Source organism: Cynara cardunculus (assembly GCF_001531365.2).
Source record: "Cynara cardunculus var. scolymus isolate 2C chromosome LG 1, CcrdV1, whole genome shotgun sequence".
Lineage (NCBI taxonomy): Eukaryota > Viridiplantae > Streptophyta > Magnoliopsida > Asterales > Asteraceae > Cynara > Cynara cardunculus.
The window spans coordinates 28,445,439-28,465,849 of record NC_037528.1 but is presented as its reverse complement, the minus strand read 5'-3'; the positions used below and the strand labels follow the sequence as shown (position 1 = coordinate 28,465,849).

General features: G+C 35.4%; 1 protein-coding gene across 4 annotated transcripts; it reads right to left on the bottom strand.

Annotated features, from left to right (window-relative positions):
• Positions 1-643: 643 nt before the first annotated feature.
• LOC112510020 (NAD(H) kinase 1-like) lies at positions 644-18,745 on the bottom strand. 4 transcript variants are annotated; one of them, XM_025115288.1, is made up of 12 exons: positions 18,488-18,745; positions 14,721-14,868; positions 14,489-14,608; positions 12,287-12,465; positions 8,584-8,697; positions 8,295-8,389; positions 7,463-7,569; positions 5,066-5,139; positions 4,108-4,186; positions 3,773-3,892; positions 3,588-3,667; positions 644-1,300 (listed from the first exon to the last, which is right to left on the bottom strand). In XM_025115288.1, exons 1-12 carry the CDS (start codon positions 18,512-18,514, stop codon positions 992-994), a joined length of 1,452 nt encoding a protein of 483 aa, XP_024971056.1. In that variant the 5' UTR covers positions 18,515-18,745; the 3' UTR covers positions 644-991. The 4 variants fall into 4 exon arrangements, with proteins under 4 accessions (XP_024971056.1, XP_024971069.1, XP_024971048.1 ...); XM_025115301.1 differs by having other exon boundaries at positions 3,588-3,892; positions 12,287-12,332; positions 12,422-12,465; positions 18,488-18,612; XM_025115280.1 differs by having other exon boundaries at positions 3,588-3,892.
• Positions 18,746-20,411: the final 1,666 nt, after the last annotated feature.

The window sequence follows — 20,411 nt, the reverse complement described above, 5'->3', positions numbered from 1 at the left end:
TTTAAGGCAAACTAAAAGATATTGTTTGGTTTGCACAGGGGCAGTTTTGGAAATTGGAGAAGCATTTGGAAGTTTTCAGGCATCACAGTTACTGTTTAAGTTGAATATGGTTTGCTACTAGGATCATCTGAAATATCACAAGGTGGTAAGAAGTAATGAAAGAAGATAAAGGCTTTAGATGGTCAAAAGCATGGCATAAACCAAACCAAACCAAACAAAACGATCCCAGTATATCCCGCTCGAGAGCAAAACTATGGAGAATTACTATGACGATGCCATTATAACTGTTGTGAAACAGAGTTTAAGGAAATGACAACTAGAAGCAAGGAGGCTCGTAGTCAAGTCTTGTGGACCTAATGAGCTGAAGGCCTAGCAACTCTTTCAGATCAATCCAGAGACAAAAAATTTAAACCATTCCAAACAAACCGAGTAAGTCCCACATGGAGTAGGTTCAAGGGGTAGAATGCACGTAGACCTTACCTCTACCCTGAGAAGTAGAGAGGTTGATTCCGTAGTCCAACTAGAACCTGCTGAAGTTCACTTAATTTTTGCCATATACTTTAAGCACATGAGCTTGTTTCTTGTATATGTAGACACAGTTGAGAAAATGAGAACGAGAAATGAAAAAACAAGATGCCTCAAGGATCTTAAATGGCCTTGATGCAGCTACATTGAAATTGATATAACATACAAATGCACAAACATGGCATTCAAACTTGAAACTTCTATGAAAAGCCCAGTTTTGTGTTTGCTGAAGGTCTAAAGCGTATGAGAGATTCATGTACAGATATGCAAAAGGACTTTATACCCATTCTTCTTATTCATCATTATTTGGTTAACACATATAGCTATTTCCTGCGCCTATCACCTAGATCATTGACCACATCATTACATGGTAAATACGGATTTATACTTCAAGGCAATAGGGAGCATGGATAGTAATGAATCAAACTTCAATAGATTTGGTCGAAAGCTTTTACCTTCATTTGAATCAAGATTCTTGAGGTCCATCAAAAGACTGAGTCTTCCTCAAGTTCCAATGGAGACCATCGTGGATGCTGTTTAAGAAGTCACTGGTGGAATCCCCTTGACAAGCTGTGGGCACTGGCCAAGCAGCCATGCTGCACACAAGTGCATCTCCTGGAGCTAATTGTTTTCTGTCCTTCCCGTCAAACGATGCCCATGCATTGCCTCGGCTATTTAAGGGCACTTGAATCCTAAGCGTTACATGTTCAGGTAATATCAGAGGTCGGAAAGATAATGAGTGTGGACAAATTGGAGTGAATAATATGCCAGGAACCTGCAAAATCATGTCTCAGACCACTTCTGGATAGGTAGATAGAAAAGAAGTGGTGAAAGTATTATAGCAATTATGCATAAAACACCAAGGATGCAACATTAAGCAAGAACACTTCACCTTGAATAACAATTACAGGACTGTCTAGAATTCAACAGTACTCGAATGCAAAAAGTGTAATGTGATCCAAGGTTTCTCAGGAGAAGAAATATGTTACTTGTGTTTAATAAAATTATAGTTCCAATTCCTGCCAAGGACAACTGGGCAATAGGTATAATAAAATTGACCATAAAATAAAACATGAATCCAAACTTAGGAACTTATCACTATGGCATTTATGGGTACAGACGGGCAAAGAATATGTTACCTTAAAAGATAAAAAATTAGCTGTAAGCTCTCAGCATGTGAAGTAATGAGAACATTGTAATATCTATGGTCTATCATAAGCATATCTATGACAAACTACCAACTTATTTACCACAATCTCTATCTATGGAATGTGAGAGTTGGTGATCTTTCCCCCTCTTCGAGAAATGGAGAAAGTGTCATTTTGGGTGGTTACTTATACATTAATCTTACCCACTTGCGGGTGTATCTAGTGCACGATATTATCTCATGAATCATGTTGAGTTCAACTTCCCATGATCTATCATCACAGAAACAACCGTAGATGATGATGCATACGGTTTGATTCCAGTGGTAGAAGTTATGATGGTCAATGAACGGAGCCACTGGAACAGGATTGCTTTACAGTTGCAAATAAATCAGCATGCACTCTATCATCCTATTATTAGATTGTGGTGGATGTTTGGAAGAGAGAACAACAATGGTGATAGAAATTCTTGATTGCTCTAAAAGTTCAAGGCAAATACAGGAATTGTAATCAGAAAAATCAACTACTGGAGAACTATAGGCACTGAAAAATCACAAGGTGAAAGATCAACAGAAAATTGTAGTGGAACCTTGTCCTATTAAATATTTTCTAGGTACGAGACATTTTATTACTTTTAATGGTGATTATTCTAGAACTACATTGGTTTATTTATTTTAGTCTAAAAGTTTTGTGATTTTCGTGCGTATGTCAAAACCTAGTTTGATGTGTTCATCAAAGCTTTGCAATTTGCATAATAACAATGCAAAAACCTTTTCCAAGCGACTTCAGTGAACTCACGTTTGAACAGGATCTGGTATTAATCATAATGTGTCTATACCCCCAACAAAATAGCTATTGCTGAATGAAAATATCACCATTTGTAGGATGTAGCTCACACATTGTTAATTTATGGTACTGTCCACCAATGTTTTAGGTTATTTAGGAGAATAACCTGTTGGCATATATTTTTTCTGACAGATTTTAAGCCATTCTTGTGTTAAGAAAATATATTTTCTATTAGGCAGAAACATTCTTTAATCTGTCATAAGGTTATGTATTTTTCATTTTTTAAACCTGTGTTAGAAGATTATTATTCTCCTAGATAACCCCATTGTTTCTGGGTTTTAATTAATAAACCAGGTACCCTTCTCCATTTTTGATGGTATTGTTCTACTCTGTTGCTACATCATGTGTTCCCAAAGACTTTTGGTTTGTTATGTTTATGACATGCATCATCGGGGAACCAAGTTAGACACCAAATCCTAAAGTGAGTTTTTGTTAATTATTCAAAAGGGCTATTGATGTCATACTCCAACATCGACATGGCCCACACATTATTTTGGCTGTATATGACAACACTGTATGGCTTTTTGCTATTTCCAAAGAAGAAATACTTTTAGGTCATTTTTATCAAGAAAATTGAACTAAGTTAAATGTTAGGGACTTATTCTAATTTTCATATCTGTGTTGTTTTTTACAATACACTACATCTATTGTATATTTGTGAAAACTAATTCAACACTTTGATAGGTTTGTTATTCTAATATTAGCTGGCTTTATTTATTTCTGTGATATGTATTGGTGCCAATTTCCCCCCAAAATCATGTACAAAAATGAAATAAAAAAAATAGGAAGGACAAAAGAACAGTTGACAGGCTTGCACTAGTCTACCTAACTGACACTAACCTTTTGAACAACAGCCTATTTCAAACCATTAAAATGATCAATTATGTCAATTTTACCCGCATATTTGACCCACATTTACTTGTTATCTAATCCTCTCTGCACCCCATCTACCACCGCTACCTCATATGCATGGAAGTGCGCTCAAATTGTCATGATGGTAACCAAATAAATGACATTTAATCAATCTCAACTTATCTTAAGGTCCCACATATGATTAACAGTAACACATACCTGTGGATGGACCATTGATCCTCCAGCCGCCAGTGAGTATGCAGTGCTTCCAGACGTCGTTGACAAGATCAAACCATCTCCTTGGACACATGTGACAAATGAGTTATCACAGTAACAATCTAGATTTGTAAGGAATGACGAGATTCCACGATCAACTGTAACCTCATTTAGCACTAATATAGGACCTTCATTTTCAAATTCACTTGCTGCATCGCGAACCACATGGCACTGCAAGCGGTGCCGTAATGTGATACTGATAGGACCTTCCAGTATTGATTTAAGGCACTCTCTGTAGCGTTCACTATCTGATTGATTGAGGTTAAGGATTACTTACAAAGAAAACACTAGGGTATGCAAATGCATCAGAGATGCCATGCGCAATTTTCAATGTGTTTCACAGATGTAACACTTATTGGGCACAACACAATAGGTTGTGAATAGCTTTACTGTTTATTATACAATATACCAATATTTAAGATTGAAGGAAAATAAAATTTGCTGTAAAAAAAGTTAAGGATACAAAATGGGGTCATGAAACCCAGGGAACCTAAAGAAAATGGAACAATTGGAGGAACAGGTCCTTTGAACTTGGATGCAGCCTGAAAAAGGAAAACCCAGCGATTTAATGTCAACAAGAATGAAGGATCCACTTCTCTAGCATACTTTATCCAGATGGATACAAAATCTAATTCATATTTTAAACAAACTGAAAAACTCATGTATTGAAGTTCTCCAATTTTAGCTCAATTATATCCTAACTGATGCCCATTATCATATACTAAAAAACAAGCGACCAAGAATTCAGTAGAAGTAAAACATAGACAAATTATGATCACGTTACAAATTTATATACACTTTATCCTACATGCAATTTCTACATCTTCCTTGTTACCAAGCTGTTGCTATCTACTCACAATGGGTTTGGTAGGTCACAGGCGAAATGGCTCCTAGTGTCCTCGTGGATTTCAATTTCAGAACATGTTCAACTTGAGAGTTCCCAAACTAGTGAACTACAGTTCCATCACTTTGAAATTCATGTGCTGACTGTGCATTTCCACTAATTAACTGTTAACACCAGGGTAGATCCTCCACCTCTTGTGGATTAGTTGAAAAAAATCTATCTGCTGTAACACAATATAAATGAAATTTGTAACTAGCCTTCTTTGCATATCTTTTACCTCTTTAAGGTTATATTTGATCATTACTGACTTGCATTCTTCTCTGCCAAGTGCAAGTACAACTTCTAGAACATAGATAAAAGACTAGATTAACCATCTTTTGCCAGTAATAGCTTAAAGAGAAACTGTGGAATTTGATCACATCATGGCATGGCTGATATTAATTTTGCATCTGCTACTAGTCTAAACAACAATATCAATAAATATTATGAACTGCACTAGCATAAAACTAACTAGAATTTCACGAAGATTATTCTCAGATCATTTGATTTCAAAAATAATGGAACTGGCAGCATATACCCAAAGAACTGTCCCATCTCCACCAAGAGTTACGACAAGATCAACTATCTCATGCAGACGCCAAATCTCCTTGTCTGTGAAGTAACAAGAGAAGAGTAATTGAAAAGAAAATTTCCAACACATTTTTCAAACATATAGAATTACAATCAATCCATTCCTTAAAAAAAATGAAATGTTCCAATACAACTTACATAGCAATTTAAATGAACTGCAACTTAAAATGCATGAAAGTTAGAACAAATTCCAACGGTATGTTCAAGCACGATAAAAATGATCTTTATGATCCACTGTTGAAAGCCATCACAAAGTATGGTGGTTTTTTATACTCACATATTTAACTCAGCATATTGAGCTTGGAGGTCCATAATTCGAATCAAAGCTAATAATTTCAAGTCCTGCCATTTTTTTTTGTACATGATGCTCCCTACCCCACCCCAAACCGAAACAATACTCTTGCCTCCTTTCTGTATAATCAGATTATGTAATAGAGCTCTCATAAAGTATGCTGCATGCACCTGTACAGTACGATCAAAAAAGCACCACCCCTGTTTATTTTATAGTATATTTTCTCTGACCTACTGATTTTGTAATATTAGCATTTTAACAGGATTTTCCTTCAGTGTTGAAAGAAAAAATATACTTGACGATCATGTGAACTCATCATGTACATGCCTCTGCATCAAGTATCATATAGGGGCATGCGACTATTAGGAACATGGGCCAATATAGCAAACCCACGTTGTCAACCGTTACAGGCTTGGTTTACTTGCACTATAATTCTGATCACCTGATGGGTGGGCCTCACTGTTGGGGAAACTGGGTTTTGTAGTTAGTATAGGCTTGGATAAATTTATGGATCGTGTATTGGAAATCACTTTCCAAATACTATATTTCACCCTTAGTTAATGCCTTAAGTTAACACGAAATTAGTAATGGGATAATCCAGAATTTCATACACGAATTAAGGCACAAATTCGTATATATATAGAGAAGGAGGATCAAACGAGAATGCTAATTATTTAGGAGAATACAAAAACGGCCAAATGGCATGCAAAATCAGATATGACTTTACATTAACGGAAAAAAAAAAGGTGTGTGGGCGACTTTGGCTGCGTCTTCAGGTCGTGGGGTAAAGTTGCGTGAATCGCATGTGATTTTGTATGTGATGTTAGAGTAAAATCACATATGATTCGACCATTTTCTTATTATCCTAAATAGGTTTGTTCTCGTTTGAACCCGACTCTCTCTCTATATATTCACCAGATCAAACCGTTTATGTAGTTATAAGAGCATTTGGCGATTACTGGCAGTTTGGTGGTAATATGTGACTGCCATGCATTTGCAACTGTTAACGGATAAGATCTGGCAACGGTTACAACCGCCTTCAGAAGCTGAGTCAGAAGTACCGACTACCGAGCCCATGGTTGAAGAACAAGATCAGCAGAGATACCCATGATCAGAGAGGCTCTGATTACCAGCCTTAGTAAACAATCTAAAGATCAGAAGCTCTGTTTAATTGAGGCTCTGGTCCACTATTGCGACTAAGGGGCCGTTTACCTGAACACTTATCGGGTACGCGCTTACCGGTAAAATTCAACACTATCACTTACTTACACGGTAAGATTTTAGTCCACCAAAATTGCATCGTAAGCAACAATTTACCCAGTAAGCGCTAACTGTGGTAAGAGTTGTCACCCTCACTTACAGGGTAAGACTCTCGGTCCTTGCCTTAGCTCTTGCAGGTAAGATTCTTGGTCCTTGCCATATTTATCCGGATCCGGTAAGGTAATGTGACTTGGTAAGAGCTTACCCGGGTAAGCATTTGGTAAACGGCCCCTAAGTGAAAATTCAGAACATCTGATCTTAAAGATTTGAGGCTCTGAGCCATACTTACATGAATTTTACCAAGTTTATGAACAACCTCAAAACTTACAATTCCTAAATCGATTTCAAGTAAATCACAGTTACACTAAAACTAGTTGCCAACACTAAATCACCAACACTCACACCCTCACCTAATAACCTAACTCAATGAATATGAGAGTGTAGCCTTTGTTGTTGCTACTTATGTTGTAGACAAATAAGGAAACATCTATGAACTTCTTATACAAATAACGACAATTTGCAAAAGAGCAACCCCCATGCAAAATGCTCCTTGGCTTTGCCCTTAGACAGGTATTTCATATTCTTTGCCTTGCAATTTGCAAAGAGGTTAGTTTCATTAGTCAAACCCATGATCATACAAGAGTAACCTTACCAGTGACTCAAACTCACAATTGATTATTTTGAGGCAAATAAAAGAAGGAACTAGAAAGGTTATTCTAGGTTGTGCTGTCTGAACAATGGTTTGTCTAATTTTATCTTAGACAAGGAGTGAAAATTAGATGCATGACTTACCATCTTTCCAGGTCTGCACAAAGTTGTAGTACGAGGATTCTGATAGAAGTTCAGTTCTTACTCGTGGTTCAACATAAATATTCAACTTTCTCTTTTCCTTCAACCACCTGTAATGACCAGTAAAGTTGAGTAGCCTATTCATGGAACCAAAATGTAAGTCAAAACACATCCTATAATTTATGATAATCAGGTGAGAAAAATAAAAACTGTAATTCTACCACTACCAACAAAATATACTTGCATGAATAATATTCAACACATATACAGTGATATAAAATAAACTCCTTTGGGTTTCATGATTTCATCCCTAAAATGATAATGATGGAACCAGCTAAATATCATTGCAAGTTTCTACAGAAATGAAGAACTCAGTGGCTGTGAAGAAGACTATTTGACTTGAGACCTATTCTCATTTTAATGTACTCAAAATTAGGTTGATGTTACCATGTTCCTATAGTTGGTACTGCGATGTCTAGGTGATAAGCCTGAAATACGCCTTATGTATTCCAGAAAAAGGAAGGAGTAAAGGTTGGACGGTCTTTTCACCTGTAAGAAAGGGGCAGAAGTTAAATGGTACTTGGATGTCGTACAGTAAAGAAAATTTGTATAAATAAGAAGGAAAAGGAGAGTTTAAGGGGTATGAAACAATTTGTGATTTGAATATATATCAAGTAATGGGGATGGATTCACAATGAAAGAGAAATGCCTTGTTTGTCATCCTCACTCCAGTAATTAAACAGAAAAAAATCTAGCAGAAGCTTTCATAGAAACAGATAAAGTAACTGCCTCAGAAATATATAAAAGATCTGCAAATCATACTATTCAGTCCTACCTGACCATTTCAGCACAAAGGATTTTGACTGAAGTTGAGTTTGGTTTTGCCAAGATAAGCACAGTCTGTGGAGGAGATTCCCACTTCAAAGAAATCTGGAATACAAAATGTCGGCGATATTAAACAGCACATAAGAAACGCCTCCAATCTATTACAGTAGGTCTTTGATGCCTCCAATATAATACATCTTATCATGTTGTTCATGAAAATACAAACCATGTCTAATATCAAGTAAGACTATTATGGTTCTTCCTTACCAAAATTCCACGAATGCACAATATAAGCATACCTGTTTACTGCTCCGTGCTGCTGTTGTTATATTTCCCTTTTCAAACGAGACAATGTCATGTTTATGCTGATCATCTTTTTTACCTTTGCTACACCATTGCAGTTTGAATGATGCCTGCAGGGAAACAATCCAGTTTTGGTCATGGTTACGGGCGCCTTTCATAAATTAAAATAAAATGATGGATCAAAAGGAAACTTTGCTATGTAATTCACATAGCTTATCCAAAATTTAGAATAAAGGAAGAGGTCTCCAGAAGCCATAGTAAGCCCTATCACTATGAAAATGAACTTCAAGAAATATCGTCAGGGCATAACCCTCTTGTCTACATGCTGCATCTGGATGTTGGGTGAGAAACTGCCAAGAAGCGGTCCCTTAACCCCACAAGTGTGAGTTAAGGAGGCTAGTTCAGGATAATGCGATCTGTTTGGCCAGAAACATAAGCTCTTAACAGGAAGTTGAGAGTGGATTATGGGCTTATGGTCCAAATAGGAAGAGAGTGCAAAATGCATTCATACATTAAACTAAGATGGTAGGTGAAAAGATATAGAATTAACAAACAAGGGATTAAGTAATGGCATAAAGGAAAAGAAATGATCAGAGACGAGTAAGAAGCATATCATACATAAGAGCTCAAAATGATCTAGCTGAGGTGAAACCATTTTGGTCCAAGTGTCAAACTAGTCATAGGAATGGAACCGCTTTACTCAAACTAGTAGTAGGTGAGGTGGTCATAAATGTCATTAGTGCATGTACTCACCCAAGCAGTCTCAATGGATCCAACAAGACGCACTTTTGGGAAGACTGGATTCAACAACAGCTAAGTAGGTGGTTGGTGAATGTAAAGCAAGTAAGCATTAATTTAAGGACACTTGATGGTGGGATGAGGACACACAAAAGACCCTCAAGAAAAAAAAAACTTACATAACCGTAGAAGGCAGAGAGCATAGTGAAGCACCAACTTAGCCAAAAGAGTAAAAAGAACTTAGGAAGCTAGAATTAAAGTATATAAAAATATATACCCATAACAAGAAAGGGTGGTGAGGAAAATGAAGTCTACATCTTAGCAAATATATCAAATAAAAGATAGATACCTTAACCAAACCATATGCATGAGACTGTTTCTAAAAGCTCGAGATTAGGGAAGATGGATGGACAACAGTTGGAGATTGCCACTAATAAAAGGTTCATAGGTGTTTTAACATAATGTGAGGGGAAAGAAGCTTCATAAAGATGAAGTCGGCAGTGCTTTAGGACTTAATTCATAGTATTCCATTGAGATTTAAGAAGCCATGGCAAGATGGCAATAGTATGACTTACTAAGTAGTTAGATAACATATTCAAGACAAGAGGATGCCAAATGGATGGGGGAAAAAGTATGATTTATGCTTTGGAGAACAACAACAAATGCCACATATGATATTTCTGACTAGCCAACTCATGATCGATAATCATGGATCGATAAAGATAGAAAAAGCATTCACATATGTTATATATATTTGAACCTGAAAAGGATTAATTAGGGGGTGGAGGAGATCTGGTTGACCGATAAAATTAAATTTTTCCACACACTCCAGTAGCATGATGTGTACAAAAATAGTAGTTCAAGGGCATAACTTAAGCCTGTGAATCAAAATTTTGGAGTCAAGATGACGTGGCTCAATTTTGTGGCTTTGGTTCGAGTTGAATCATGGAAGTGGCCCATTCTCATGTAAATTGAAAAATGGGAATCCTAAAATAAATAAATTTATTGCAAAAAGAAATGTCAGCTCTTACGGACAATGAGAGCTTGCTGATTTATCTCCTAGGAAAGAAAATGTTGGTTGAAGTGGGAGTACGTTGTAAAACTAAATCTTGATGTTTCTCTTGCCTGATTAAAGGCCCAGTTAGTCACTAAGAGCTATTCCAAAGATAGCAAGAGGATTATGGCATGACATTCAGCCCTATAGCCAAAAATGACTTATAAGCAGCAATCTCTGAGGACTTGTGGTTAAGAGGGGTTGACGCACKTATGTCAACTAAGCAACTCTTTGTTAAAACGCACTATGGGTTATCTTTTCTTGATTCACGCAAGCAGTCGAGACTTTTGGGATGACTGCACAGTGCACATGATTTTATGTGCTTTATCATTGCATAAATGACAAAAGGATAGTATTCTATGTAGATGACATTATGATGCATTTGGGATTGCAGCTATGAGAATTTCATGTGATGTAGCCATGTAGGAAGTTTCGATTCTCGAATACTTGTTAAGTATTGAGGTGGAATTATGTTTTTCACATAATGTTGAGATAGGGATGCTTGAAACTCAGGTAAGTAATTCTTGAATGGTTTCCAATCAAGTGGTATCCAGATGAAAGGGACCTTCTCAAGAACCTAGGGAGATATAGGAGAATGGCCAGAAAATGGAACTACCACACAATCACAAAACTGAAAAAATGATGTCATTCTACATATGTTGAGATAGCTTACGGGTGCACTCGGTTCATTATACTGAAACGGATCATATTATGATTAGTTGATAGTCAAATGTAAGTCATACAGGTGTCCATATGGTATTAGAGCCACTATAAGGGATTGTGTTTTATTCAAAAGAAAATTTATATCGTGGGGAAGCAACAAGTAGGATGTGGTTTTCTCAAGTGATTGTCAATTAACTTGGGTTCATCATCTATCACAAGAGTGAGGGGATTCCATATCTGATAAAGATTTTACTCTGATAATGGTGTTCCCCTGCACATCTTGAAGAACCAAATTTTTCATGAATGCACAAAGCACCATGGGACTATTTGCCACTTTGTTCACGAGAATTAGCAGATAATTCTAGTGAAGTGCATCTAATGAGCCAGTTTGGCTACATTTTAGAGATTAGGTTGCCAACATCCTGGCAAAACCCCTACGAGGTTCTCAAGTTAGACTTGCTTGTGACAAATTGCATATTCAATGTTTATGACCCAACTTGAGGAGTGTTAGAATAATAGGGTTAATTTACGTCTTTGTATAAATTATTGATGTAATTAGAGTAGGTAGTGTTTTATCTATGTCCGCCCCTGGTTACCATTGTACCCTATTGAGTTCACGTCTTACTAATGAAAAGATAATTTTACTTAGAAACCTAATTTCTTTACAAATTTAAAGTCATGTTTCTGCGTGGCCAATGAAGCCTAAGCATGAAAAAGTGGACTTAAAAACGTGGTGAAAAAATTTATAGCCAGATAATCTATAGAATAAGTAGTTATAATAACAAACCACAAGGGTGGTGCCTGATTGGTTTGAGCTTGGCTCCAAAGGTCAAAAGTACCGGGAGGTCCCAGGTTCAAATCCAAGGAGGAATAAAAATCCCCTTGTGGCCACGGAGGTTCAAATGCGGTGACTCCGGGCTATCAGCAAAGCAGGTGGTTGCCCTGGGATTAGTCGGCTCATATAGCGGGTTGGATATCCAGGTTAATCAAAAAAAGAAAAAGTAGTTATAATAACAAGGAAGAAAATCCAGGTTTTCTAGTATCCATGTACTTTGAGTCATGCACACATGCTTTTGAGTCGCACACCATCGATGGTAAGTCTTGCAAGATCTCAAAGAATAACTAAATGTTCCAAACCACATTAACCATAAATAACAGTAATGATATAACTAACATACTTAACTACACTTTACACCCTAAAAGCAAGGTTTTCTTTCAGCTCACTGATTTAACATGATAAGTACCTTCTTGGTAAGTTTGGTTTGAACATTCGAGTAAGAGTCCTTTTCCCTGTCACGAAGAACCTCATGAGAACAAATTCCATTTTCCCCACAACACCTTTGAGATTTTTCAGCAGTTTCAGGCATGGGGTTTCCTACTTTCTGCTCATTGCAGTTGCCCTTATGATCAACGGATGGCAGGACTGAAATGAAAAGAAAATATTTTGTTAAAATATACTCTTGAGATAGTCAATGTTGTAGGGTTTTTAAACATTCACATGTTTCTTTAAGTAAAAACATGCACATGTTTAAGAACAGTGTTCTTGTACTTGGTATGATATCCCAGAATGCCAAATCATTAGTTTATTTCTCCACTCACAAAACTGATAGCCATATTAGCAAGCTCTAGATCCTCATTTCTTTTTTGGATCAGTAAAGCCCTCAATGGTTTGGGAAGAGGAAAGAGGAAATGTGATCAGTATTCAATTGATAGACATCTAGCATTAATGTGTAGCTTCTCAATGGCCATGACCTGTTTTGACTTTGATCCACAGGAAGGACCTGGTCTTCTGCAACTTAGAGATAATTTGCATGTTATTTTCAATTGATACTCTCTATCCTTGCATACGTTTTTCCAAGAGAAAACATAGATTAGGTACATTAACCATGACATGCCAACATCAGTAACAGTTAAATCCTTGTAGTATAAGCTCTAACAAGATAACAAATTTAAAATTCAAGGCAAGTAAAGTAACAGTATGGAGCATAAAGTATGCTATAATATTGAATTTTCATGAAGTGAAATTTGTTTACAATGATTAAGGTTTTAAATTGATCTTACCTTCTAAAGGTTCTCTGCAAGGTGTCATCATGATAGTATTGAATATCTTGAACCACTTTACAATCTATGTGGTTATAGTGGTCAAAATACAAAATAGCGGTCGGACTGATATTTGAAATAGAGGTTATCGCGGTGGTATAGCGGTTCATATAATATTTCTTAGAATTATACATACATACATATATATATATATATATATGTATGCTTACATAAACATATTATATGCATTAATTAAAAATATAGTTTCAGCATCAAAACATGAACTTAAACAAGTTTCACGAAACAAAATAGGAAAAGTGTCCATAAATGGTGATAGAAAACTCGAATAGTGTCGAAGAAGGTTGACTGTCGAAGATGATAGAAAAAAATCGAAAACCTAAGATTCTAAGAATTTCTAAACCGGATGTTGGATGGTATGTGTTGACTGTTAATGGATTAAAATAAAATAAGGGCCCAAATCAAAATAAAAGCCCAAAAAAGGACAAAAATGTAAGCACTAGATTCAAAAGAGGCCCTATTGAGAATATCGGTATTGCGGACCGCTATCTACCTCAAATATCGGTGCAATAGCAGTAAAATGAGCCGCTATTATCGAAACCACAATTTCCACTGCTATTTTCCTAATGACCGATAACCGCTATTGCGGCAATTAACAACATAGTTTACAATGTTTCTATTAAAGGTTAATAATAATATGTTAACGTAGGAAGCCATCCGATTTACTCCATATTTTGTCTTAAATGACTTCCTTGTTCTCCAGACTCTTAATTGGCAAGAGGTTCCTTAAGCTCCTACTGTTTTTGTTCAGAATATGTTCTATTTGGTGAAGCCCAATATAACATTTACCATTTTCCACAGATATTCTAAAGAACTTAAAGGAGTATCAAATAAGATGTAGATAAAGCTTTGCCACAATAGTAAGATGCCTATGAAATATAAAATAAATACGTTGTTGGTTCCAGAAATCATGTCTATATGTCTACGACTCTGAAAATAAGAAAGTTTCAAGCAACCAAAAGAAAGGATAGAAGAATTCAAGATCCTAGTAATGTAAGCTTGAGAAGTATTGAAGGCATGGAAAGCTAAGACAGCTAATTTATCAATGTAGAAGCAGTGGGTCTGCACAAAGACGTTAGTTATTTAAACAAATGGTGCTGCAAACATTGAAAAAACATATTAAAGCTAGGTCACTAGTAACAGTAGGATATAACCATCGCCAAAGACCTCAGTGCCAAAAAGAAATACATTTAGCAACGTACGTAATAGCATTAATGATGTAATGGTATTAGCATCATTTGTGAGCTCTATGTCAACAAGTTTGTATGCATTATTAATCATGCATGTTAAGCATTAGTGAAATTACATATGTTGCTTATCTCTTAAACCTTTATGTTCCAACTGCAAGCTCCGTTCTCTCTCCATTTCATATTTGCGTTTCCATTCTGTAGCCTCAGCTTGAGCAGAAGCTTTCCCTTCAGCTGCTTGTCTTAAAACCTTGCTGACAGCTTATAAATCAGGCCAAATAATATAAAGCAGGGATCAGTATCGAACCTTATTCAACCTCCTAAAATAGTTTCATCATAATCAAAGCTTATAAGGATGGAAACAAAATCATACTTCTCATGGCCTCCGAAAACTCTACAAGGTGATCTTCAATCCCCTCAACAAGAGGCTGCTCGCCAATCTCCTTTAAAACTTTCTCTGAATTCGCAAGAGGAAGGAAATTGGTATAACCATTTTCCTGTAGCAAATCAAGTGCATTTCCCTATTCAAAAGTGACAAAAACCATGAGCACAAGATGTAATGGAAATCAAAAACTAGTAGGTAGAAAAGAGGAAAAAGGGCTCTACAGAAGATATAAGACAAAAGCATCCCATTAGCAAAATGCTAAAAACAAGTGGTGCATCTAAGTGACACTCCCAAGATACCCATTTTACGGCTTCAAACCCCACACATGCTTATTCAAGGTTTTATTGAATAAGCCAGTGAGTATACAATAGGTTATACAAGAATGGTCTTAATGAAAATACACTACGTTCCTAGAGTTCTAATTTAGAAAGACTTGGAACCCTATAAAGGTATCTTCCTTTAGCCAGACTTCCCGCATTACTGTGATCAAGAGGAAGCGCTAAGGTCTATCCTTTCCTTAAGTTAAGAGTGAAGGACGGATACTGGCTCTTTAGGACTGATAGTAGCTGCTCTTCTGGTAGTATAGCTGGTAGCTCTGCTTATGCTAGCTCTCTTCTTTCTTATGAGAGAAATTCGCTATAGGGGCATTTCTCTGTAAGAAGAAGGCCTGTTACADCTATCAGATATAGGGGATTTACTTCACCTTGAATAACTATCAAAAAATGGCTTTCTTTTCTTTCATATTTCATTAAGGTAGTTTGCTTACTTAGTGCTTTCTCTAAGGCGTAATCATGATAGCAGAGAATTGACAATCAACAATGTAATGGCATTATCCAGCGAGAGTTGCATCAAGCTAGTTTCATTTCCTTCCCAGGACAAGCCAAGGTATATACTTCCCTTGCCAGACCACAATGTGTGATCATAGAATCCAAATTTCTATCTACACAAGTATTTTAACTAAAACCACTTGGCTAGGCTGAACGTCAGTTGAAATTATGAGATGAACCATATCATCTATAATTTACTTAAAGAGTAAACATGGTAGGAGCCAAATATTTGAATACTACCACAAGAAAATTCGCACAATGATTAAAACGTTCCTCAAGGAAGCTAGAAATCATGCAAGTACCGTGTGAATTACAGAATTTCATCATCTTTTTGCAAATATTCAAGCTAGAATTCCTATTTTTTTCATCAGAACATGATGATAAACAAGGATCATAACAAATTGAAATATCTCAATCACATAGTTTCTTGCACATTTAGTATCACTTGAACACTTGTTACCAGCATGTCCATGGTAGTTACAACACGCATGCAGGAATGGCGTGAGCCCACAAAGGATCAAAGGAGAATGCATGGTTCACCATTATTTCATGAGCATCTGAAAAAATATAGCAAAATAAAGGAGACACTGGACATTTTTTTGTAACAAGCCAGCTCAAATGCTCGCATAAGCATGTGATGACTTGAGGCACAGCGGTAGCACTTTGCTCAGGGAAAGTGCGGCATTATAAGAAGTACCCAATTTGGGTTTTAAGCATATTTTCCATATAAGAAGTACCTTTGAGGCTTTAAACCTTAACCACAAAGGTTGAATCATTTCTAGTATCAAAAAGGCAGTGCACTATAGCTTATCCTGGGTGCCAGTACACCACATATTATATATATATATATATATATATATATATAAAACAGTGGAGTCTGTCCTAAAATGTAAACTGCAAACTAATTCTTCCATCTCCATTATCATATTTATTACTGCTTTTTATGTTGCAAATCCAAATTATTCTAAGGAAAAATAAGAACTATTTTTTTTCTAAAGGTTGATATCTTTTCTAGGATAAAGATTGTACATCCATGTAAATTATGATGGAGATCGTATAAATCTTTAGGTTAGCAATGTAGTAATTATTACTTCCTCATTCATATAAAGCAGTGTCTATATATAGTGTTTAATCCCTCAAAGAAAATCAAGCATTTCAATATAATTCAAGGCTGTCAAATTTTATGGTTTATCTGAAAGGAAATCGTCAGCTATTGGAAGTAGTTCAATCACCAACGTTTACTATGAATAGTCCCAAAATATCAATCGGAGAAACTATACAAAGACCTCATTCCTTATAAATAAAATGCCTTCTCAAGTCCTAAAATACAAAAGACCTCTATATTCTGCAGCACCCTTATCCTAACTTTGCCCTTTCTTCCTTAAATCTTAAGGTTCTTTGGGTGCTTTGTCTTTGTACATCTTTGTAAGAAAATCTCCCGAATTTGATCCCAATTCCAGAAAGTGCATCTTTTTTGGATGTTCAAAACTCAAAATGTGTATAAAGGTTTCTCCCAAACTAGAAAACTTATGTTTGTATCCAAAGATGTCACCTTCCTCTTCCTCTAGTCCAGACGTTTGTTCCCTCTGTGTTCTTAGGAGGAGAACTTCATAGAAAAAGAGCCTCAAGACCCATCCCTACTACTTTAACCAACATCCTTCAATACACACTTGCCAATTCCACTTCAGAAAATCCGTAATCCAGATTTGGTTAAACCAAATATTCTCCATAACCAAATCGGTTAGACATCCCTAATCGCAATGTATGCTCAATAAAGCATCCACAAAAGTAAACGTATCACATACATACCAAAATTAGTTCATCACGCTCTCATCTTCCAAAATGGAGATGAGCAATAAAGAAAGAGCTAAATACTTGTAAAAAGAATAAACACGTTGGACGTTAAGAATCTGCCAGGAGACCATAAAATAGTAGGTTGTAAATAGGTGTTTACCATCAAGCATGATGCAGATGGGAGTGTGGAAAGGTGTAAACTAAGACTCACGGCTAAGGGGTTCAATTCAACCTGTGGCATAGACCAGACGGAGACTTTTACACCTGTAGCCAAACTAAATATCATTAGAGACCTCACTTATGGATTCTCACCTCAATTATGGATTCACACCTGGGACAATTAAGCAGGGACAGATTCAGAGACAGGATACTCATTGGGAATGGAAGTTGTAAGAAGTAAATTCAGTATATCATTTTCATAGAGGAAGTAATTTTGGATCTCCTTTAGGAGACTTTCTAATCTTGAACCTCGTGAAATGGGTAAACCATAAACCTTTGCTGTTTGAAGGACGGCTTTTTGCTTTCAATGACTATGGAATGCTCAACATTATGCTTTGTGTGCTTGGTTGTTGTTTATCTTATAGAGGGTTTGTCTTATTGTACAAGCTTCCTTCAAATTTATGTATTTTCTTAAGTATCACTTTTATGTAGTAACTTAGTGCATGGCGTTGTTCCTACATTTTCTCAATGTCCATTTTTTTACCAATTTTCAAGCATCAAACAAGTTCATCCATCAAGAAAGTGAAGAGTTCATCATCATACTCAAGTTAGTGGGATTGTTGGTAAATTATCATTCTATCAGATTCCAAATATCAAGCACCATGGATGACGCTCATATAAGATTCAACTATGAGAAAGATTTTGAGTAGGAACTGATAAAATCTTATTTTGCCTCCTAAAAGAACTGTACACGATTATAACAAAAATTAAACAACTCTAGTTGGTAGCTATGAACAATTCAATTACAATGACAGAAAAAAAAACATAAAATAGATGGTACCTAATTAAATAAAATATATCAATCAGAAGTAACTGATTAAATTACGAAAAAGATAACTCATAGTTAAAGTTGGAATTATCAAATTCAACACCAAAATGCATAAAAAGGATGCATATCGTAGAAAAGAATCGTACTTTAGAGTTAAGATTCGTAGGGTTCATTGCTGTTTGATCGAGAGAGAATTGCGAGCAAGTGGTAGAGCTAGAATGCCTGTGTCAGGGAGATTCGAGAGGAACACAGTTGCGATTTACGGAGGATGGCAATTTATAGAGACGTGAGTCAGAATCAGCTGAATTTTCCACCCAATCAAGATTGTGCACGTGTCTGGTTGTGTGGGCAGAAAGACGGGTTGTATTGTAAGCAATGGGTTGGAGCGTGGTTGTTCGCAAGTATTTTAGAAATAGGGGTCTCGTCCAATCCAGCGGATAAACATCTATTTTAACAAGTGTTTGTTATCGTACGTTGTATAATGATATAAATTTATGTAAAAACCATATAACATTTGGTTTTAATGAATATTTTAAATAAATAGACAAAATTAGATAATCAAAATAATATTATAATTCAAAAAATTTAACTACTCAAATCTTGTTATACAATTCAAACCTCTACCATCTTCTTTTTTATTCATAAATATTCAATTAAAATTTATTTTTATATCGATTTTTCCTTAAGATATGAATCGAATGCATACTTTAGCCAAATGGTCATTTTAATTTTTCTCCTTTCATATATTCGTAATCATTTTTCAATCTCTTATGTGATTCATAACGTGAGATAACATGAACAATACCACAATCCAAATATTATAATATATTTCATACATCTACTATTTGTCTTTTATTATATAATGACCTTCAATCTATCATTTTCCCATCAATATAAACAACGAAAATAACACCACAATTGAATATTTTTAATACTTAAATCTCATAATACTACTTCATGTCATACGATCTTCATTTTATGTATACATATATAGATATAGGATCTTTACATAGAAGGAACCTTCCAAAAAATACATTATAAACTATAGTTTTCACTATTGATATTTATCACCATTATGTCATTTTGTATCTAATTAAATAATTTGTGTGTGTATGTATATATATATATATATATATATTTTGCATAATAAGGGTCGATCAAAAATTATATTTTAGCCAATTTATTTGTATGGTTAACATTTTTTTGTTAAAAAAGGAGTTGACCAAAATGAGTCAACCCATGAGCTCAGAGGGTCAAACAAAATAAGCCAAAAACATGAGTTTAGAGGATCGATCAAGAGGAGTTAACCTCATGAGTTACCACAAAGACATCTCAACCGCCATTCTTATACCCATCATTCCTTGTAAACCTTTCATATCTCCATCAATGTGGGATATATGAAATTCAACCACAATTCAAGAAATGAAGAATACTCACTCTTTATGATGTCATCTCATCCCTTGTAAGTTTTACTCTAATTGGTTTTGCCATCTGATTGGCTTTGATTTCAACCATGGTTTTTCATCACTATATTTTGGATGGAAATGGTTTTGATTTCAATCATGGCTATATATTTGAAAGACATATATTTATACTTTTGTATACATGTAGAAAAATATTTCACAACTATAAGTTTTATCATTTTATTGGCTTTGATAGATTTCAACCATGAGTTTTCATAAATATAAAAATTACTAATTTGTTTTGTCATACGGTTGACTTTGATTTCAACCATGGTTTTTCATTGCTATAATTTTCATTGTTTGGATGGAAATGGTTTTGATTTCAACCATGTCTATACATTTGAAAGACATCTTTTATACTTTTGATTACATGTAGAAAATATTTCATAATTATAAGTATTACCATTTGATTGGTTTCGATAGATTTCAACCATGATTTTTCATAACTATATTTTTTATCATTTGGTTGGAATTAGTTTTGATTCGAACCCAGAACTATAGATTTCAAAGACAAAATTTTTTTCCCAATCTACCATTTTCCTACCAACATGGAATAATCAAAACACACCACATTTCAATATTTGAGAATACTCAAGTCTTGTAATGT